This window comes from Protomyctophum bolini (genome assembly GCF_963924005.1).
Source record: "Protomyctophum bolini genome assembly, chromosome: 1".
Lineage (NCBI taxonomy): Eukaryota > Metazoa > Chordata > Actinopteri > Myctophiformes > Myctophidae > Protomyctophum > Protomyctophum bolini.
This window is the reverse complement of record NC_137862.1, coordinates 22,007,430-22,030,000: the sequence shown is the minus strand read 5'-3', so window position 1 is coordinate 22,030,000 and position 22,571 is coordinate 22,007,430. Positions and strand designations below refer to the sequence as shown.

Genomic DNA, 22,571 nt, shown 5'->3' with positions numbered 1-22,571 from the left:
GAAGTCCACTGTACAGTACAGTATGTGTCAGCATGGTTGCAAGGCTACACTTCACAATCGTCCCTTCTCCCTCACCACAGGCAGTATCACACATCCACAGTATCTACATAATAATATAGGTCTACATATCTACATCAATATTATGTGTGTTGTGGTTGCTGAGGTTTGTTGTGAGTTGTTGTGACAGGGTGGCTGTATAATTTGTTCATAAAAATATACCCAAGAGTCAAGACTGTCAAATTCCATCTCAACTTCCCACTGGAATCTGGATGGCTTTACATCAAAATTTGGTAAAGTGAATCAAGCAGAAAAAACAAACTTGTATAACCATTTAATCAGTTGTACATGTTTCATAATTGAAGAAAGGAAAAGGAGGGTAAAATAAATCATGGAGCTTCCATTATTTCCAAGTAAGCTCAAAAGCTTTACCTGTCAGATGTTAGTTTTAGTTCTTTGTCTTCCTCTGTGCAATATTTCTGTCTATTGATTGGAAACTTTATTAACAGTTTGCAAAAAGTACAAAGGTAAAGTTAGAGCATACAATAATGCTAAAAGGATAACACAAAATGCCCTGAAGTCTCGTTTCCATTGTGGTCCTGTGCATTCAATTCATCAAGACATACTGTATAAAGACATACAATTCTATAAAATAAATCATCAATACTAGGAGCAGTAAAAGTATATTTACAGAAAACAACAAATTAAGGGTTAATTTATTTTGGCAAGCTAGAAGACTTCTCTGGGTCCATTTACAAATTGCAGACAGGTGCTCTTTTATGGCGGGTTTAAAGGATTTACATTTGTCTTACATTTGTTTATCACTTTGACTCGTCACGATTCCATCATAGCCGTGAATGCCACATTTCCTGCCGGCCACCTCACAACCATAGGTCAGGGCTTCCTGTACACTTCCCCCTTCAGACAAAGCAAGAGGAGGTGTTAATGTTGCTTCCATAATCCAAGAAAAATCTCAAATCCCTCGTATTACTATAATTGTTGCTGTCGGGCAGAAACCTATATTATTCTAACTTTTTTTTCACTCTACTGTGGGTACAGTATGATAAATTTTCTACCCGACATAGACTATATTAATGTGTGTGTGTGTGTGTGTGTGTGTGTGTGTGTGTGTGTGTGTGTGTGTTGAATGGCCCACATAAAGGATATGTATACAGATACATTAATTAAATGCATTTCATTTACTTTTTGTTTATCCCTTTTTTGTACAGGTGATGGGTTTTTATTTAATATACCGGTATGCAGGAAAATATTTTGGTCGAAAAGTCAACAGGAATATAAAACGTGAATAAAATGTTTTTTTTTCTTAATGAGGTCTTAACATGTTCTGACTCAATAATGTATAAAAAAGCAGGTGACTCAAGGTAAACTCCACTAGTCTAGAATTGCTCACCATTAGACAGAGTATAGATGACTGCTGCGTTGAAGGTGTCCCCTGCTCCCAGCGTGTCAACCACCGCTTCAGGGGGAAAGGCATCTGAGTGGACGACCGAGCCGTCAGGACCCATGGCGTCAGCACCTTTCTCTGCCCAAGCACAGATAAGAATGGCCCTGTGGGTGGCCAGGATGGATATACCCAACGATTATTATACCTACAGAAACTAAACGATTATACAAAACTAACCAAATTCTAATGGAAATCCAAGGCACTCTGTTTCAGTGAAGTTTAAAACGCCTTTATTTATGGCTTCAGCTAGGCAAAAAGAAAGGTTAAAATTAAAGACTCTTGGGCCCTGATGAAGGCTTGACAGCCATTGGTCGTTTAGCCTTTTTTGCCCAGCTGATGCCATTAAAAAAAAAAGGCTTTTTAAACTTCTCTGAGAGCCTTGAATTTCCTTTGTTTATCTATTGTCGAACCCTCTCCAATGAGCACCTTTTTGCAGTTTTTGAGATAACCCACACGGGCCATGCAGCGCTTCTTCTTCTTTGTATTAACTAGGCGAATGCACAGCACACTTGGTTCTTGTCGTGTGTTACGGCTGCCTAATGACGTCAAGTTATTTCTGCTCCAGACCGGATCAGAACACCCACAATGTGGTATTGATCCCCCAGGCTACCTGTCTGGTAGGAATCAAACTGTAGTCTGGTGTTGAGAAGTACTCACCCTTTCTTCACCCTGCTGTAGAGGCCCCTGGCGGCCGCCTCGGCTGAGTGGAACCCAAAGTGCACGGCCACGTCCTTACTCACAAACACCTGGTTACAGAAGAACAAGGGAATTCAATGCAATGAAGGGTACCAGAGAGCAGGCATTGTGACGTACCATAACACTCATTTAGGCATTTACAATTTAGGCATTTAGCAGATGCTCTTAATCCAGAGTGATTACACAAATAAACTGTACATTGAAACTATACAAACTACAGGATGCCAGCAGGTCAACACATGAACTTGACATCTGTCAATATGCCATCTAAATGATTTATTTTAACCTTTGCATAAAACTGCAAGGTCGTCATGGATACAGCAAGTGCTACGGGCTAATGTCTAAGGTGGAGTCTGAAGAGGTGAGTCTTCTTATTACGGCGGAAGATTTTGGAGTAAGTCTGCAGTTCTAACTGCAATGGGGGGTTTGCACGTGCCAAGTGCTGTGAATATGAATTGATGTTTATGATCAGCATTATTAAGTGTTTGCAACAGGGTATGAGGTTGAGAGGACTCGTACCACATCTCCGTGGGGAAACAGCTGATACAGAGGCTCTCTCGTCTTCTCTATCTCCACGGAGATGGTGATTCTGTGTTGCTGTGGCAATGGGTTGTTATGCAGCACCACCTGCTGGATCATCTGCACCTGCTCCTCTGCATTACGGCCCTGAAAACATTTGGATCAAATGGTTATTTAACTAACATCACATTTTCAATGTCGCATGGACCAACACATGGAATTAGTTATAAAATTGACCCTACAGCAGGGGTCTTCAAAGTTTTTCAGGCCAAGGACCATCTTAGCTGAGAAATAGATGACGCAGGGACCCTCACTACAGGTTGTATAGAATTGGTGTTGCCGATTAAACTTGGTCATAGTGTCTGCGCTCCCCCCCCAACCCCCCCACCCCAAACCGCTTTGCAGAACACCTGCTGTGCTGCTTGGATTTTATGCTGTACCCAACACGACATGTAAACAAACACACAATGTCATTTAACTAAACATTGCTCTCAAGTATGTTTTTGAAAACAGCGAGAAATAGACGATGCAGTACCGAAATTTGTTTCCGAGGCGACTCGTTGTGCTCTGCGGGTCAATTTATTAATTTATGTATGAAGTAGCCGCGTAATAAGCGAGATAATGTATGGCTAGGTGTTTATAGATAAATAACCCTGTTGGTGATTTATCTATCAACATTGACCACCTAGCCATACATTATCCCTTGCGTATCTCTTATGTTTATTCTCATGAACACATAACAAAGAAGAGCACGCACATCCAATCCCAAAGATAGGCCGGCGCTGAGCGGGAAATGAAAGACTAGGAAAAACTAAAGAAAAAACACTCACAAAACCAACACTCTTGTTAACTTTAAATGTTATTCTTGTGAACTAAAAATAAAAGGTTTACAATGCAAAGTGTCTAGCAAATACACTTTAAACATTGCTGTATGCCATTCTGATTTCACTAGCAATGGTGACACACAGATATTGGAAAATAGGAATTGTATTCATTTTAGTTTACCATGGTGGTGAAGGTTGCCTGTACCCCTCCCTCATAAGGTACAGCAAGTGCTTTACTGTTGTCACCACAGTACAAATTACAGTCTAAGGATGCAATCACACTGAAGTTTGGTGTCATTGCACCCTAATGACAAGCCCAGTCGGTACTCACCTCCCAGTGAATCCATCTGTACTGACTGAGGTCCACCTTGGAGAAATCTGCTACTGACACATCTGGTAGGTTCCTGGTGGGAGGAGGGGGGATGGAGAGAGAGAGAGAGAAAATATTTATAACACACAGGCCTGATTTTCGAACAATCGAATATTTTTCTACCAAATCAAACAGAATAGTATAACTTCTTTGATTGGAATATAAAGAATCGGAACAGAATGCGACGCAACTAGGACACAGAGAAGCCAAGTGAACATCAGAAGAAGAATTGAACGGGGAAAAACATGCTTTGTATTAATTTTTAATTACTGTACCTGTAACAGTAACTTCCTTAAATCATGAACACCAAAACAATCAGATTATATGTCATGCTCACACCTCAATCATGATGATTCTTGGTGCTGTAGTGATTTATTTCCATGTTTCTGACATTATTTGGCAGACACATGACAATTTGTCATGAAGGAACATGAAGGAAGGCAAAACATAAAATAAATTATCAGTGCTGAATCTACTGACACACCAATGTTAAAGGAGTCAATTACACACCCCATGAAGCCTTGAATTCATGGGAGATTATTTATTTATTATTATTTATTCCTTAGCCAATAATTCATTGCTGCTCAGTACCAGAGACTCAGCCAGTCATCAAATTATTGGCTCAGGAATTGGACCAAAAAAAACAAACAAAAAAAAAAAACATGAATTCAAGGCTTCATGGGGTGTGTAATTGATAGAAAATAAGTCATTTTTATTGTGTGAACTACTCCTTTAATGTAGTAATGGCCGTATAATTACGGTAAAATTACTCCCACACCACTACAGAGGGACTGCTACAGTGTTGGCTACTAACTAATCTGGTCCTGCACCTACACCTACAATGTTGGTCAGTCAAGCAATCATCTCTCTTCAACAGAGTTAAGGCTTCGAGAGAGTGTGCCGGTTTCCAGTCACTGCATGCAACAGACACAGATATTTTAGACTCCATCTACTAGTAACTAAATTAACTAGTGCTTATGCCAGCCCTCATATTTACTAGGGGAAGTCTTCTGCAAAAGACTCTCCCTGCCGCCCCTAATTAACAATATGGACGTAAAATCTCCTGCTAGATTGTACTTCTGTGCCGGGTTGCAAAATGTTGTTTTGTATCTTAGGCTGCATCATCATGGCCTAGGGATGTCACGATTACAAATTTGACGATTAATTGTCACACATAATTGCAAGTAATTGCAATTAAAGATTGAATGTGTTTTTGGCATTGAAGAAATTATATTAAGGCCCATCCTTTAATATAAACAATACAATATTTAATTAAAATGTATAAAACACTGGTTGAAACATTACGCACGTTTAAAATGCATCATTGTTTTCATGACTATAATTTGGGAAGCATATTGCTTTGTACTACGCGCCACGTTTCAAGCCTTTAACTGTATATGAGTAGGATCCAAGTCCTCCGAAGGTCTGATCAGTTGTATATTTCTTGGGCAAAGGCTCCTAAAGCAAAAGCAATGTCTCTCCTAGTGGATTGTATAACTCAAAGTCCACTGTCAATAAACCTTTACAATGTTGCACAGGGAATCAAACGTGTGGCCTTTCAGCAACAGGACTGTCTTTGTGACTTTCTCTCTCCTTCAGTTCTCTGCAGTGGTTTAGCCGTCTCCATTAGACCCCGGTGATGAAATCATCATGTAATGCTCCGTTATCACTTTCATGGCGTCATTCTGCACTTGGGTCAGTATTTATACATGGTTGTGTGTGTGTTTTAACTGCCATGGAGTGCCAGACGGGTGGGGTTTACCACATACAGCAGTTTATCACTTTGTTTCCTTTCTACACAATTGGTTTAAAACTACCATCATTATTTAGTCAAAAATGAATATTACCATTTAGACACCTCAAAAACATGTTTTATTGTTTTCCGACTGCTTTCATGTATTCTGGGTTTGTTTCTGTTAGAATCTAACCAAATCCTTTACAATTCTACTGACTACAGTAGAATCTACAGTTCTACACTCTACAATTTTAGATGTCAGGTTTAAGTGTATGTATCTCACCCCTGAGGCACTACATTGCACTAAAACAGTGGTTCTCAACTTTGATGTAGGGGGAGTCCCCAAATGACAGTGAAGTGAAAACTTCACTGTCTTTAAAGACCTTTTTAATACCTCAAAACAAAAGACCATTACTGCATCAAAAGTAATCAACAAACTATACAATAAAAACTGGTGAAACATTGGCCAAATTGTCAAATAATCGGCCAAAACATGAGAATGTCTACAATGTCTCACAATGCGAGGCGTACGTTGTGAGCTTGTAGAGATATTTTCACAATATCTATCTGTGGAACAGAGTCAAACAAATTGTAATACCTCAACTCCTACAATTCCAAGTGCTTGTCAGGTTGTGGGGGTGAATATGATTATTTTGGGGGGTCGCAGCCTAAAAGGTTGAGAACCACTGCACTAAAACCCAAACACAAGTATTTGTAATGTACTATTTGATGCCACACGTGAACCCTCCTTCCCATCGTCTCTGTCTTACATGTCAGAGAGCAGGACGGTGCGCGAGCCGGTGGTGGGACACACCACGCAACATGCACAGGGGGTCTCGCCCACCTGCTGCCAGGCCACGGCAGATATGTCCACCCCTCGCCGGGAGAAATCCCCAACAATGAAACTATGGCAGCAAGACAGCAAGGAGAACAAAAAGAGAGAGCAAGAGACAAGATTGAAAGAGTGCAAGAATGCAAAAGAGAGGAAAGGAAGAGCCACTTCATCGGATCCGAGGCCTCGTGAATAAAGCAGCTGCTCGGATGACATTGGATCCGTTTGGAAGAGATGTTAGTATAATAAAACTAATCGTCTCCGTCGGGTGGAAATCATCATGTCCAAAACTGTTACTTTTCAGGACTCAAATTCAAAAGCAACGGATCTACACACTCCAAACACGTCGCTTCACGCCACGTTTCAAGCTTGTGGATCTGCTACTTTTGTGTGACGCTGTAGTATGATCAGGTAGGGCGTTAATTTATGAACATTACGAAGGAGGTTTCTGCCCGACAGCAACGATATCCTTATAAAACATCATTATCATCAGGAGCATTTAAAATGATAATGATGATGATGATGATGGAGATTGTACCAGTTCCAAAGAGCACTTATCCCAGTTCCAGTCAAACCAGCAGGGGGCGGAAGTAAGAAGGCATCGCTGGGAGACAGAAGTAAGACCCCATTTACCTAGAAAGGGACCAAGTGTGTTAGTATGGCTCCACCTAGAGAGCACGCTAGGGACCACAACACCAGTGGAGCAAAAACCAAGGATTATAGCAGGAACAACTCAAGATTTTACATGCAAAAAAGGACACACAGTAGCACGAGTACAAATATACGAACACATTTTGCACACTTGGATTTACATGCGCACGCACGCACGCACACACACACACACACAGACCTGTTCATGTGTAGGATAGTACGACTGCCTGTGGTGACGTTGCTGATAACGACGGATGCTGGGAAGGAGCACTGAGCATGCTCAGACAGGAGAGAGATGTCGATGTTGTACTTCTGGAAGTCATTGAGAACAAAGCTACACCACGAACACAAAGGACGGACGGACGGACGGACGGACGGACGGACAGACAGACAGACAGACAGACAGACAGACAGACAGACAGACAGACAGACAGACAGACAGACAGACAGACAGACAGACAGACAGACAGACAGACAGACAGACAGACAGACAGACAGACAGACAGACAGACAGACAGACAGACAGACAGACAGACAGACAGACAGACAGACAGACAGACAGACAGACAGACAGACAAGAGGAAAAGACATCAGAAGGCAAAAGACATCAGAAGGCAAAAGAAAGACATAAACAGTGCAAAATGGAGAAAATAACCCATAGCAAGGTAGAAGGAGGGAGACAAAGGCCAATAAAACACAATGATACAGAAAGCAGGGAAATAAATATTGAACATATCAATCAGATCTCCGTCATGATTCTTCAGGAAATTAAAAAAAAAAAAAGGGAACACTGTGAGACTCCAGAGACTGGCTGCTTGGAGAGAAGTGGAAGCTGTTAATAAACAACCAAATAACACAGCTTAAATCATTATAATTTCCTGAGTGTCCAAAGTCATATCAAATCAAAATGAATATCAATATCAGATATATCCATCAGGGTCACCTCAACGCTAACAGGTCAGGTAATGTAGGATGCTGGTGTTATGCCATCACTGTTTAGAAGAAGTGTATAGTTAGTTAATATGCAGGCATGGGTCTTCACCAATCACGGGAAATCTCAAGTATACAGCTTTTCTTCATTTCTTCATTTTTTGAGGGACTATAAACAGCTATAGTGTAGACACACGCTTGTATATCTGCTATTTTTGAATAGCCAACATGCGGACCACACTTTGAGAACCACTGGCCTATGCTATATTTTTTATCTGCCCTCATAATGTGTTGGACTGATTAAAATAGCATAGTCAGAGGATATTAATAAAATCTGGGAATACATTTCTTACCAAGAATTTTCTTCACCAATGTGTTTGTAAGGGTGTCTACTAACATATCCCATATTGGTTTCTATTCAACCACCCTAGGGGAATTTTTGACAGCTGCTGAAAGTTGGGGTACCAATATAAGGCAAAATGTTCTAAATTTCATTATGCTTTAAGTAGCATGTGACATGTCAAACTAGGGGGTTTTCATGATTCTGAATCGATTCCAAGCATTAGTTTTGCATGAAAAACACTCCTTGGGCTAAAAACGGCCACAGCCGTCATCACGAATGTGTTGAGGTCAGCACCTTTAGGCACATTTGGATTTGGGCAAGTGGCTATGACCGAATTTAGCTCAAGGAGTGTTTTTCGTGCAAAACTAATGCTTGGAATGCTTGACCATAGACCCCCTAGTTTGGCCATAGCCACTTGCCCAAATGTGCCCAAATGTGCTGACCTCATCACATTTGTGATGACGGCTATGGTCGTTTTTACCCCAAGGAGTGTTTTTCGTGCAAAACTAATGCTTGGAATGGATTCAGAATCAGAAAAAAACCCTAGTTTGACATGTCACATGCTACTTGAAATTCAGAACATGGTTTTTGATGGTACCCCAACTTTCAGCAGTTGTCAAAAATTCCTCGAGGGTGGTGGAATAGAAACCAATGTGTGATATGTTAGTAAACACCTTTACAAACACATTGGTGAAGAAACTTCTTGGTAAGAAATGTATTCCCAGATTTGACATTATTCTCCCGGACTAGCAGAGCAAATTAGGTCAACCTTTTCCTAAGTGACAGTTAGTTAGTTAGCAGTTAAACGTACTCACTCAGCCACAGGCCCGGGGGCTAGGGACCCCATGAACGCGCACGGAGCCCCAAGAAGCGACAGCACAGTGCAGGAGTTGGACGCGTTCCCACCTCGCTGCCATCGCTGGGATGAACACCTACAGCAGCACATATGAATGCAAGGGATTTATTACTGAATGAACCACTACAATGGCAGTGTAAATCCTAACCACACCAGGCCAGCTGGTCAATATTGTAGACTGAAACCGCTGAATGCTGAATTTTGTGACAACTATAATATATTTCATTATAGGCCTACCGGTATATATAATATGTTTGTGTAGCTACTAGCTAGGGTACGATTTCAGCCAGGAGAGAGAACCCCTCAGCTTGATTTTTAAGTGTTCCATGTAATTTCACTTCAATGTCCTGTCTGAGTTCTATAATCCTGCTAAAATTGGTATGATGAGTCCTGAAAATGCTTTAATAAACAACTGGAGGTTACTGAACAAACACTTTATAGCAATGTAAAGTTATTTAACACATATTTTAACCAAAGAAAATCACTTTAACCTACTTTAATGACTGTGGTCTCATCTTGTTTTCCCAGACAGTAGTAGGCCACAGCGACCTCTAGAGTCACAGAATTCAATAGGTCAACAATTTCGATACACCTGTCCTGATTTATGAAGTTTCTCGTTTAGCGTCAGGCGACTTGATGGAATCTGGTAGCAGTCAGTCATTAGGGACTATAGTACCCACTCAGTGCACAACTGCAAAACAAACCATAAAGATCCTGCGCAGTGGCAGTGGCTTTCACGAAGGGCCATCCATGCACGTTTTTATAATAATAAAAAAAAATATATAATAATATAAATAATAATAATTCCCTATATCATAATACCGGGTAGTTCATCAAATCCGAGTTGTGGCCATGCAACTACTGTTGCTCACGCAGTCCATTGACTGACTGTCGGTCATGGATTGAATATCAACCACGTAGCTGTTTCGATTTCGATCATTATTTTGTTGCCCAAACCTGCTGTCTGTGTCCTCTTCCGGGTATCTGTCGACCACATTAATGATGTCCAAACATACCAGACCGATGCTGAGGATCTTCTTGTCGCCCATGTTGTTCTGTGTGTCTGACAGTGACACTTGACATCCGAATCGTTTGGACTTTGGACAAGGGACCTCTCATTATCTGTCTTTAGCATAGCAATGGTTTCGGCTTTGTTGACAGTTGTACGTAGGCCTACGGAAATGGCCGAGCTCACCCGAAGGTTAATAACGGGTTGTACAGGTTGTACACATAGACTGTAAAAAATATGGACAAAGCGTTCCGCGGGTCTAACATGAAGGTAAAATGAAGCCTGTCAGTATCCTTGCAATGGAAGTCGCCATCTTTCTAGATCCGTTTTGGCCCAGCTCAGGCCAGCTGGCCCATTGGCTGGCCCAGACAACGAGGCGGGACTTCCCCCTTCTTCTTCGTTGGTTTTTATTTTGACTCGAGTGGGTGGGGGATCCCGTTTATAGACTGTAACGGTAGCCACGCCCCTCAGAACATGCGCGACTTTATGGTCATTTTTTTTTATAAATGGGACCATACTTTTCCAAAAAGAATATTATGACATTAGAAATGAGACTTTAAACTAGTGACTGGAAGCAAAAAGTATTCATGACCATGTTTATTAAGGTAATACATTACAGTCTAGGTGAAGTTGGGCCAAAATACATGGACTTCTATGGGGCTATGGGTTTTTCTGTCACAACAGGCCATTATATGAAGGAAATTTCATTTCCTTAGTGGCTTCACAAAATATCTCTCTGACTGCCCCCCTTTTGGGGGGTTGTACACGATATTATTGTAGTGTACTGTGTTGGTCAATGGTGTTTGTGATAAAGTTTCCTCCAAGGTGGAAAGTAGCAAAGTAATTCCATTTCAACATCTCAGAGGCAAATTGGCCTATTATACTTTTACTACACTAATTATTTGAACTTTATAGTTACTAGTTTGTATATATATTGATATTACAAAACATTATTCAGCCACAATGCCACATTGTGGATGAATAATGTTGTACTCTGGGCTATTTAAAAAATATTTTATACATTTTAAAACTTGAGAAATGGGACATTCTGCACCATGAGTAGTTTTACTTTTGGTACTTTTTAGTATGTTTATGCCAATACATTTGACATACTTTTTAAGTGGTGCACTTCATTGCTTTGTGTGTGCCTGCCTGACTGGCTGGCTGTGTCTGAGCACGAAAATAGCATTTGGTCGGTTTTCAAAACCAAGTGTCACTGTTGTGCAGGTGCAGCACACATAGCCTATACATATTAACTGTATGATTTCAGGTGTATCAGTACAGTACAGTACAGTAGAGGGACCCCCTGGGGACCCTCACACGGTAACTGTCATTTCTCAACCATTTTGAACGCGGGGCGGCTCGCCGGAACTGGCCTGGCCCCCTGGGCGTGTTCCTGGGGGTCTGGATGTTCCGGGGACCCCCACACGGTGACTCTGTCATTTCTCGACCGTTTCGGACGCAGGGCGGCTCGCCGGAACCAGGCCGGCACCCTGGGCGCATTCCTGTGGGTCTGGAAGTTCCGGGGACCCCCACACGGAGTTGCACATGGGTGTGATTTTTAAATTCAGAATACCAGACTTTTACATGTAGCCTAAAAGAGTATTTCTAGATTGTGGTATCGATAATTGTAAAGGAAGAAGAAAATCACTAATGGTGTTATTTTGTCTATTGTGTTTGATTATTCCTCACACTGATACATGTGTGAGTCTTCCATAAAAATCCTTCTGGATAAACAAGATTGTGAAAACAATTCATTTATTACTCGTTTTCTTTTTTATAATAATAATAATAATAAAAAGATTACAGACAATTTTTACAAGTCATTTATTTTTTTTGACCAAGATGTATACATCGGCAAGTTACAAGTTCAAAATCACCTAGAGAAAAGTCAAACTTACACAGATCATTGGATCAGTATGTTCAGAGACCCAGTGCATACTATTTTCCTTTATAAACAAGAGCACAAACATTGTGTTTTCCAAAAAAAACAGTTTAGTCTACAGACAGAGTAGACTATCATTGTGAAAGAGTGACATACATGCTATCATCTGGTTTATAAGCACACTGTCAAGACCCAGATTATCTCGATATTACCAATAAGAGTATTGGTTAATGAAAGGCCATAGTCAGTCCAATAATTAGCACACTACAAGCCTGAGACATTCTGTAAGCGATACAGCAAACCATAGGCCTAGGGTTGGGATCCTTTAGGATTTTAAAACCCATTTTGGGCGGGAACCCCTTTTGGTGTTTTAAACATTATGTTGTAATTTAGCTATTGAAAAATAGCAGATCTACAAGCTCATAGCGCGCCACCGAGTGGCGTGCGACGAGCTTGTAGGTCTGCTATTTTTGAAAAATCGTGAAAATATTTATTTCAGAAAACTGGAGGATTTAGAAGATTCTTTATTTATTTCGTCGACAGGCCTAAATGGGTTAACGATTCCGGTTCCCTAACAATTCCCTATTAAAGGTCCGATTCCTTAAGGGTTCCCTTTAACGATTCTTATAGGGGGTTCCAAATGGACCCTATGGTGTACAAATGGAAGAAAATGGACCCCATAGTCCATAGGGGTCCATTTGGTTCCATTTGTACAGTTATCGTGGTCGTTGAAATTTAAAGGTTTGAGATGAGAACCACCAGTATTATAGCAGACGTGTAGTCCACATACCTGCTCCTTACAGTGTGATAAAAAACGGTTCTATAAACAGTTCCAAATGTGATGGAACTGATTCCGGTTCCTCCGATTCCAGATCATCCCAACTCTACTAGGCCATGAAATATTATCATTATGAGTGACTACAATTTTACAATGAATTGCTTTTGACCCAAGGGTTATGAACTGCGCTGTGACTAAACATGTGCTTACAAGACAGTACAGGGTCAGTCAGACTATATCAAACAATGGTAAGGCACCACATACATGCTCTCATCATGTTCATAAGCACACCGAAGATGAAACAAACGGCTTGTAAAAGTGTAAACTATGAACTTGAATAACAGTCTCCTTTTCTTCTCCATTATACTCTAATGCTTTTGAAATAAGTCACCAGTGGGTATATTACAAAATATGTACATTACTAACAGAATGTGTCTGATTCATACTGGAATCTCTTGCCTGTTATCTCACTGCAAACAATATGTCCAACGCTATTATTCAATTTCTGTCAACCAACTAATGCAATACAGGAATAGACTTTGCAATTTTGCCAACTTAACTTCAATTACCATCATAGCCCACAAGAGGGAGCAAAGATATTGACCCCTGACTAGGGACTGTGATATATTCAAGTGTTCTTGAAAAATATATATGCTTGGCTTGGTGTGTAAAAGAGGACCCGTATCCCTTACACTTTAAGGGTTGTGTATCATGAAATAAATTAGCATTTCTATCTACTGTAGGTAGAACAGCTTATATTTAAAAGCTGTTGGTGTTCATGAATTTAAGTGCTACAGTCATGCCATAAGTAAGGGGGCAGGGGTTCAATATTTGCATTCATTAAAGTACCTAGCCCGTTTAGCATCTGTATTAAAACAGGTGAATGGGTTTTCAAAGTCTTCCAAATTTTGTTCTACGGCTGTCCTCCAAGGAACTCTTGCAGGAAATAGCGCGAGTACATTATACTTCATTTGGGCATGCATCTCATTTGTAAATTCCTCCAGATCACAGACGACTGATGCAACTACATTAGTTGCTGCACCACTCCCTTGTAGTTTTGCAACAATAGCTGCACACATGTTTTTGATGTTTCCGGACGGAAGAATTGACCCACTGGTCTCAAAATGTCCCGTATCTGACAAAGACTCGTCAACTAAAGAATTTGGTGCTGTAAATTCCTCAAAATCAATACCCGAAGGGCCATCGGGAGGAAGCAAATCACACCTCAGAGCCGAATTACTCTCAAGGTAATTTTGAACCTGAAGACTAGTGTCCACATCCAGATTTCTAAATCCAGAATATGCACTAAACTGTGTTCTACACGTTTCTTGTGCGCGTATCAATCTGCTTTTTGGGTTGGGACAAAAGCCATGGTCAAATCTCAGATGTGTTAGGAGTGACTGACTATTTGTATACAACGCTTGACATTTAAAACAAGACAACATCCTAGAGTCGTTGTTCAGTAGTTTTGCCCGCAGCTCTTTTACTCTGGGGGATTCTTTTGTTTTTCCCACATCAATTTTGTAGATGGTTGTCTGAATAAAAGTGTAGAAGTTAAAGAGAGCATCGTCATAGTTTAAATTAAAAACAAAGTGAGCTTTGAAAAGCTCATCAAATGCACTGAGGGAACCAACCCCCTGACAGGGGATCAGTTTGTTGTTGACGGCTATGTAGAAGTTGTCAATCTGGCCTTGGCTTCTTCCAACAGCAAGGAGGTATGGCTGTCGCCCTCTTTTCCAAAGATGTTCATCAATGCTGCTACAAGACTATAAAGAAAGAAAAACAAGCATTCCAATTACATCCTAATGATCCTAATAGGTCCATGACACAAGCACTCACGGCTTACTCCTCTCAGATGGAATAAAGCTAAATTAAATCTCATGGCGGAAAATTTAATGATGATGTTTTAGGTATTAACGTTCAAAAACTTATGTTGCTGCTGTTCTACATTCAGCCAAACGATTGCTTTTATTTCTGAGACATTCATGTTTAATGGAAGATGCTTCTGAACATGTAGTATTCATTCTATTGCGAGTTGCCACTTCAAATATTCTTTAACCCATTCTGACCTGAGATCAGATTCATACGAGGTTTCCACTGGACACACACTGGTCTGATGAACCCATTCTGACCTGAGATCAGATTCTAAAAATGTCAGTCGTTCTTCGATTTTTCAAAAAATAGCAGACCTACAAGCTCGTAGCGCGCCACTCGGTGGCGCGCTATGAGCTTGTAGATCTGCTATTTTTCAATAGCTAAAGCATAACATGATGCTAAACACCAAAATGGGTTCCCGGTCTGAATGGGTTAATATTAAAATAACTAATAGTAAAAAATAGCCGGTCTACCAGCTCACAACATGTCGCTGTGCGGTGAGCTTAGCGTAGACCTGCTATTTATTTTGTGCGTAACATGAAATCAGTCGTGGCGACTGACAACTTTAATATATGCCTATGTGATACCACATACAGTAATGGCCTATATCTGTTTCATCTCACCTTATGGTGTACCACAAGCCTGTCAGCAGCTTCTGCGGCGCTGATCTTTGAAGCTCTCTTCCCTCCAGGTGGAGGCGGAAGGAGGTGAATGAGCAAAAGCAGGGTGGCCATGTCACTGTCCCAGTCTGAGAATGAGAGAAAGGCATCTATTACTATAACATACAGCATCTGTTAGATGTATTGAGTAGAAGACCGGTGGGAGCTAGCTCCACTGATCTCATTCCCCCACATTATTTCAGATTATATTCAATCAATAAATCAAAGACTTTTTAACTAGAATTAATGACCCGTTTTAACTTATGATGAGTTGACATGCTCTTGTCTGGTTGTACTACCGTAATTTCCCCATCATTAATTTAGTAAAACTGAACAGTATAATATCTCACTGGAATGGTCTTCACTATCCGTTTCATTTTTGGCTGACAACAGGAGCGAGCGCACAGGAGGAGTCAACGTCAGGCCCATGGCTTCTTCAATTATTCTTGGCTTGAATGCAGTGTCCCACCTTTCTAACATCCTAGCGGCCGTTTCAGCATTGAAGAGCAGTGTGATGTCTTGATTTATCTTTAAAAAGAAAATACAAATTAGACAATTATGTTCACAATCTACTATCATAATACACAACTCCCACCCAACTTACAAGTCCTTTGGTGTCCAGAAATCTGGGGAAGATTTGTATAACATCCAATGTTCTATCTGGGTCGTGGACAAGACCATGCCTGTGATGGAAGGTCTCCTTCATTTTGAGGAAGATCTGAGCTTCATCAGAAGAATGAGCCAAGAAGGCTATGTTCTCTCTCACAGCATCCTCATCAAGATGCTGGTCCTCCTGGTTGGTAGATCTCTTCAGCGAAGGTCCTCCCAATCCAGAGCAAGTGTCACTCCTCTTGGTGGCACGCTGAGACGTGTTCCTCTGCACTGTCTTAAGTCGCCATGCAAGGTAGCCAGTTCCACTCTCAGCGTCATAGAAATGCTCCTGTAACATTTGGAAACAACATTTTTAAAAGTGTAATGATCATGATAACTAGGGATGTGCCAAATGGGAAATTCTTGGCCGAAACAGAATGCCGAATATAGGAAACCGAATAGCCGAATGATAAATATTATATATAATTTATTTATTTTGACCAGTTTTTGTACCATTGTTGGCATGGCCCTACCTTTGCTGTAGAGCTACATGATAATGACAAAAGACATGATTACATTTGATCACGTCATCACACAAAACAGTAGTTTACGAAAGGTAACCCTGTTTTTTTTACTATTCGGAATTCCGAATATATATTCAGAGCATCCCTGAATGATAACTACCTGGTCAAACCGTACATGTAATAAATAGATTATACTCACATAGCCTTTATTTGAGAATGGATCCCGCAGCAATGGAAAAAGTGTCACAACACCAAGAGCATATTGCTCTCTCTGGTTCCTTGTAGGAATCCTCCTTGAAAAGCAAAAAACAAGGAATGTGTGTAATACACTCAAATGTATTCAATGACATTCAGCTCCAGGAGCATAATAAATATAAATAGAAAAATATATATTTGTGTGTACTTGTATTATATTCAAAATAATATGTGAAAAAAACAAAAAAATACATGTACGCACACACACAGCCAATAAACACAAGAGTATGAGCACAAAGAAATAAATCACTGCATAAAAGTGATGAATGGGCTTACCCATGCATCTCTATCATGTGCTCGACCAGTATGTTGACAAGAACTCGTCTCGTTTCACTCGATAACATGTTCTTGGTGCTGTATTCAGCAAGAACGGCATCTCCTCCCGCTTTCTGCTTTAAGGCAGATAGGACCACCTTAAATTGGAGAGTAAAACATTAAGAAAACTTTACACACACACACACACACACACACACACACACACACACACACACACACACACACACACACACACACACACACACACTCACACTCACACTCACACACACACACACACACACACACACACACACACACACACACACACACACACACACACACACACACACACACACACACACACACACACACACACACACTTTAATCCATGTACACAAAGAAAAGAAAGAAAGAAAGAAGTCCACTCTACCTCTTTTGCCTCAGATGCTGACAGATCTACCATTAGTGTTTTGGATTTCTTGGGAAGACGTACAGGAGGTCGGTCCAGACCAATAGATGATAGACTTGACAGAGCATCTGGAGTGGTCATAAATCCTGATACACACCAGTCCATTAGTTCAGTCAGTGGTTCTCAAACCTTTCCATGTCAAGAACCCCAATTGATACAGTACATCACCCCGTGGACACCATTTGAAAAGATATGCCAGGGAACACCAAAAGAGACCATTTTAAAGGCTATATAGCAGAGATCCTGAACCAAGAAAACACAACTAAATACGAGGGGTGGACACCAGAATATACCTTCATTGCGGTCTCTGATGGTGAGCATCATGTCAGGCTTCGCCTGAAGTAATTCTTGCAAAACGTCCTCATCCACCTCAGTTTCGGATTCATCATAAAAGTGCAGGATGGTCTCCGATGGCAGCCCAAACTTATTCTGAACTAAACAACAAAGCATGGATATTAAATCACATCAGGATATAACATTAGTACAGAAAACTAAGAACACGTAGAATCATACAGTGAAAATACTCACCCTCATTAATGAAGTCAGCGTAAGTAAATCCATCATGAAGCTTGAGGAATTTTTTGGAGTTCAGGAATTTAACCTTCACCAGCATGTTTCAAATCTAAAAAGAGAAAATTAGTATTGTCAATGTTACCTGAGGCTATAAACATTGACTTGACAATGTCAAATGTGCATATATGTGCAGCGGCACCGGCAACACTTCAGCCACAAACTATTACTGAAGCGAGAAATCTGCAAAACAGGCGCAGCAGTCTGTAACCTCATGTAACAGTCAGAAAAATGCTGTGTTAAGAGGAAAAATTAAACTTAAATTTAAAAAATTTAAGACGAGGGAGAAGAACAGACCATTCATGCAGGCTCAGCAATCCCTGCAGCATAAGGAGATGTACGCCTCCCTTTAATTTCCACATAACAAAACTTTCATATGACAACAGCCAAAAGTTAAATTAATATATGTAAGGAAAGTAGGAAACTGTCACAAATTAATACTGTACATCTCAACAGCCTGTGTCAATGGTGGATGGAACAATGTGGTGGATGCGCCTGCTGTTGGTAAGATATTAAGATCCATAAAAAGATATCACACACACCTAACACCGGGGGTGTTACCTAACACCCCACAATGTCAACATCGACCCGCAAGCTCACAGTGGACAAGTTGATCAGCCCTATATGTGTCTGAGGTTCTGACGCACGAAAGTGAGGTTCTGACGCACGTCAAAATTAAGATTAAACCAGACACCCAAATCACATCAATAAATCTGTGAAGTTTCAGTGCCACACGCGCAGACGTGTGCATCCGAAAACCTTTACCTACTAATTACCTAAATATTCTGTATTGTGAATGTGCTTTTACTGAAATATTAACTTTGAAAACATGGATCAGATTTTCATTACTTTCCACATATTCAGAAATGCAACTAGCGACCCCTCCAAGATTTTTGATTACCCCTCTGGGGCTGATCTAAAGATTCTCAGGATTATTATGATACCTTGATACCTATTATGACTCCTTGCCACTTTCAAAAGCAACATTGGAAGTCTTTAAATAACTGTCTGCCCTCACATTAGTGTGAATGGTTAGAATGACATAAAAATAATTTAAAAAAGAGAAGAAATGTATACATTCACTGTTGTATTTTGGGCCGGATTTGACCCAGAGGAGTGTGTTTTGGAGCAATTGTTTATTCTTCTTGTCCAATGAATTGATGTTTACAATAGTTTTTGTATATTGTGTTTGGATCCTAAACTACAGTATGTACTAGACTGAAAAGTGACAGACTGCATGTTGTTAGTACACTACATTTTAAATAGTTGACTTCATTGTTTTTGAAGATGTTCAAGTGACCTCTTGAACACCTGACAGAGGTGTAGCACACATGTCTCATGTCTGGGCCCGTCACAGACACTGATTTATTAAGGGCCCAGACATGTGTGCTACACCTGACCTCTGTCGGGTTGCATGCGTCAGAAAACAAGTCAGAAAAAACACAAATATTCATAACACATCATGCATCATAAATAAATGCATGGACGGGGGCAGATCATGCATGTAAACAAAGCATGTCCATTCAGAATCTATTATTCTGCCACAGTATTAAGTTTGCACGGTTATGGCTTGCAAGACACGTTAACGTTACACGTAATTATACCACCATAATCAAATCTGTGTTTGATTCGCTTTACTCATCATTTATAAATTTAACTTTTTTTACTGTTGAGCAAAGCTCGTAAAACATGCATGTCATGGTTGATTGAACTATCTCATAGCTAACTGTTTCCATTTGTTGTGCGTGCACAATACGTTGCACACTCGTTGCCCATATACCCAATAGCACTAAAAAGAATTGCAATATCGCCATCTTGAGCTGTCCGGCGACTGGCGTGAGCCTCCTGCAATTCGTAAGTGTGTGCATGCCATGTTTCTCATCACTACCTTCTCATAGAGCTCTGCTAGAACACCGTGTACCTTCCATCACATGAGCATCTTCCTCCTCTGCACGGCTAGTTCCTGCTTCTCCTCCTGCGTGTGTGTGCGTGCGTGTGTCTCGGTCTCCTCATGGATGGTCTGCTGGCTGACACATGAGGAGACAGGAGCGTGGAAAGAGCGGTGGGTGGGCGGGGCCCAAAAAGAGCAGATGTATACGCTAAAAAGGCATCGCTACCGCGACGCATTGTTGACTTGTAGATCTGCTCTTTTGGGTAGAGCGAATTTGGCATAGATTCGAATTGGTATTTTACCGCCATCTTCTGGAGTTTCATTATTCTTGGGACTTCATTATTATTATTATTTTAAAAAGACGAGATTTTAATGAAAACTATCCTATAATACAGGCAAGCATGATAGAAAAGAAAAGAAAAGAGCGACCAGAACTCTCAATCATGGCTAAATAAGTAAAACAAAATATCTGTACATGTTTTTTTTAGCCTAATTCATCTAGAAAATGTCTCAGACATGCAGTGAATGGCATGATGACAGGAATAAATGTTCTAAACATAGGGCGACCAGATGCCCCCCATTTCCAAGACTTTTCAGGCGTCCCACAAATTGAGAACCTGCACCTGTGACTGGCATGTCACGTGGCAGGCATCAGTGTTCAAATGCCCTGGCTTTCTGTTGTTGTAAAGCTCTCTTGTCCCTTTTCCTGCAAAGATGTTTTTTAGCCTGTTAAAATAACAGCCATTACCAAAATTATCATTTAAAACAAAACATGAGACGCCAGAGGGGTTTAATAACAAAATGATTGGCAATATCAGGCCATATGGTCGAATAGGTCATCAGGCATTAATAGTAATTTAAGTGGCCTTCCGAGCGGTCCACCGTCCAGGCACCTAGGCTGGTAATCCAGCCTGACAGCGTGTCACAGATTCGAGTCCAGATCCTGACGACCTTTGCATGTGTCTTCCCCCCATCCCTCTCCCCCTTTCCTGTCAAGCTACTCTTAATCTATCAATAAAGGCAAAAATATCATACAAATAATTTGTAACTTAAGTAATACGTTTCTAACCCCATCCCGCCCCCCACTCCACAAGCGATAATTCTGTCTCTCAAATAAACAGTTTGGATCTGGGACATTTATCAATCTTTCTTGGTGCAATTATTGGCCCTGAGGCTCAGTGTGGGCCAGGGATAATTGTTTTGTGTGTGTGACCCTCACACACACACACACACACACACACACACACACACACACACACACACACACACAAATAATACTGCGGGGTACTGCGCCCGGTGCGTTTTTAATTCACTAATAAATTCATTAATAATCATTAATGTGTCAAATCAAAAAAAGGGCTTCGTTACGCCCTCCATATGGTCAATGCCTGTGTGAAAAGTGGGAGCGATTGGTGCAGGCAATGAGGAGCTACGGCGGTGTTTCTGACACACACACAGACACTCAGACATTGTTAGAATTATAGTATGATGACTACAGAGATAATGTAGATTATGCGTGAGTTTTGGACAACATCTGTAGGAGTGGGAATGATATATCTTGAACAAGATCCAGGTTAACAAAATGTTGACTCGAATAAACAAGTGGGACTGTGGGAGCATATATCAGTGTGCAGACTTAATTATTATTTATTCATGTTGTTGACCTTCTGTTTGTCTTGGAAACTTAAGAGGATGTATAAGAAGCACTGTCTCTGTTAGGGTCAATGAGGCCCCTTCCCCACTTCCTTCACAGGTGTTACCGATGATACTAATGAAGGCTTTGTTCTGGTGAAACCGAGTCAGGGTGCTGCTGATATTGTTCACTGGAAACACTGCTATACACCAGTGGGTCTCAGAGTGTCTTTGAGTGGGCTCCAAAACTCTGAGAGTGAACAAAATGGTAAAAAAATAAGAAATAAAAACGCACGTGCATGCATGCGTGTGTGTGTGCGTGTGAGAGAGGGAGAGAGCTAGAGAGAGAGACAGACTGTCAAGAGCAGTGGGCAGTTAGATCCTGCCCAAGGGCTTATATAGCTCAATCATTAATCACTTAAACCCTATATATAATTCATTCACCCCAAGGGGTCCATACTATACAAATGCAACTTGTTGTTGTGCAACGTGTTGTTGTGCAGAGATGTAGATCGGCATTGTTTTTGCTGAATGTTTGCCCCCATGCAGAATGGTTCTTGTGGTTTAAAGCTGTGGTTTGGAGTGGAGTGCAATAGTGGTAGTTTAGGCAGCAAGTAAAACACACACAATGTGAAACCTGAAATAAAGATAATACAAGTATGGACAATAAAAGACACATAAAACAAATTAACAAACATTTCAACAAAACAACAACTGCTTGTGAGAAATTCACAAACTAGACTGGGATGATGCCACATGTGACCTTGACGTATGCCCCTCCCCCCTCGCGAAAGAAGAGGAACATTGTGGAATGATCATAATATACCTGAGTCTGAGCCTAATATACATTGAATCCTTGACTACTCGCTTGTCGTGTGAAATGTGCTATATAAATAAACTTGACTTGACTTACCGGTATGCTATGATCATATACCAATATGCTAGAGGTTCTCAGCAGAA

General features: G+C 40.8%; 2 protein-coding genes across 7 annotated transcripts; both read right to left on the bottom strand.

Moving 5' to 3' along the window:
• Positions 1 to 380: 380 nt before the first annotated feature.
• khk (ketohexokinase) lies at positions 381 to 10,342 on the bottom strand. 4 transcript variants are annotated; one of them, XM_080771785.1, is made up of 9 exons: positions 10,176 to 10,342; positions 9,178 to 9,294; positions 7,289 to 7,423; positions 6,377 to 6,511; positions 3,833 to 3,905; positions 2,678 to 2,824; positions 2,120 to 2,208; positions 1,409 to 1,566; positions 381 to 915 (listed from the first exon to the last, which is right to left on the bottom strand). In XM_080771785.1, the coding sequence occupies exons 1-9, from the start codon at positions 10,265 to 10,267 to the stop codon at positions 806 to 808; spliced, it is 1,056 nt and encodes a 351-aa protein (XP_080627911.1). In that variant the 5' UTR covers positions 10,268 to 10,342; the 3' UTR covers positions 381 to 805. The 4 variants fall into 4 exon arrangements, with proteins under 4 accessions (XP_080627911.1, XP_080627908.1, XP_080627910.1 ...); XM_080771782.1 differs by lacking the exon at positions 6,377 to 6,511; XM_080771784.1 differs by lacking the exon at positions 6,377 to 6,511 and having other exon boundaries at positions 2,786 to 2,824.
• A 1,710-nt stretch (positions 10,343 to 12,052) lies between these two features.
• On the bottom strand, positions 12,053 to 20,097 carry LOC308312990 (uncharacterized protein). Of its 3 annotated transcripts, XR_013963828.1 has the most exons (11): positions 19,977 to 20,082; positions 18,047 to 18,140; positions 17,812 to 17,952; positions 17,480 to 17,604; positions 17,071 to 17,207; positions 16,739 to 16,832; positions 16,029 to 16,364; positions 15,775 to 15,952; positions 15,389 to 15,513; positions 12,617 to 14,656; positions 12,053 to 12,531 (listed from the first exon to the last, which is right to left on the bottom strand). XR_013963828.1 is itself a non-coding variant. In XM_080759828.1 (10 exons), exons 2-10 carry the CDS (start codon positions 18,129 to 18,131, stop codon positions 13,715 to 13,717), a joined length of 2,163 nt encoding a protein of 720 aa, XP_080615954.1. In that variant the 5' UTR covers positions 18,132 to 18,140; positions 20,010 to 20,097; the 3' UTR covers positions 12,053 to 13,714. The 3 variants fall into 3 exon arrangements, 2 of the variants coding, with proteins under 2 accessions (XP_080615954.1, XP_080615953.1); XM_080759828.1 differs by having other exon boundaries at positions 12,053 to 14,656; positions 20,010 to 20,097; XM_080759827.1 differs by having other exon boundaries at positions 12,053 to 14,656.
• Between the last annotated feature and the right edge of the window lie 2,474 nt (positions 20,098 to 22,571).

Coding starts and splice junctions, on each gene's coding strand:
- khk (XM_080771785.1), bottom strand. CDS start 10,267: ATGGGCGACAAGAAGATCCTCAGCATCGGTCTGGTATGTTTGGACATC. Junction 9,295..10,175: donor GAAGAGGACACAGACAGCAG/GTTTGGGCAACA, acceptor GTGCTGCTGTAG/GTGTTCATCCCAGCGATGGC. Junction 1,567..2,119: donor TACAGCAGGGTGAAGAAAGG/GTGAGTACTTCT, acceptor GGCCACCCACAG/GGCCATTCTTATCTGTGCTT.
- LOC308312990 (XM_080759828.1), bottom strand. CDS start 18,131: ATGCTGGTGAAGGTTAAATTCCTGAACTCCAAAAAATTCCTCAAGCTT. Junction 17,953..18,046: donor CGCTGACTTCATTAATGAGG/GTGAGTATTTTC, acceptor TTTGTTGTTTAG/TTCAGAATAAGTTTGGGCTG. Junction 17,208..17,479: donor CAGCATCTGAGGCAAAAGAG/GTAGAGTGGACT, acceptor CTCCAATTTAAG/GTGGTCCTATCTGCCTTAAA.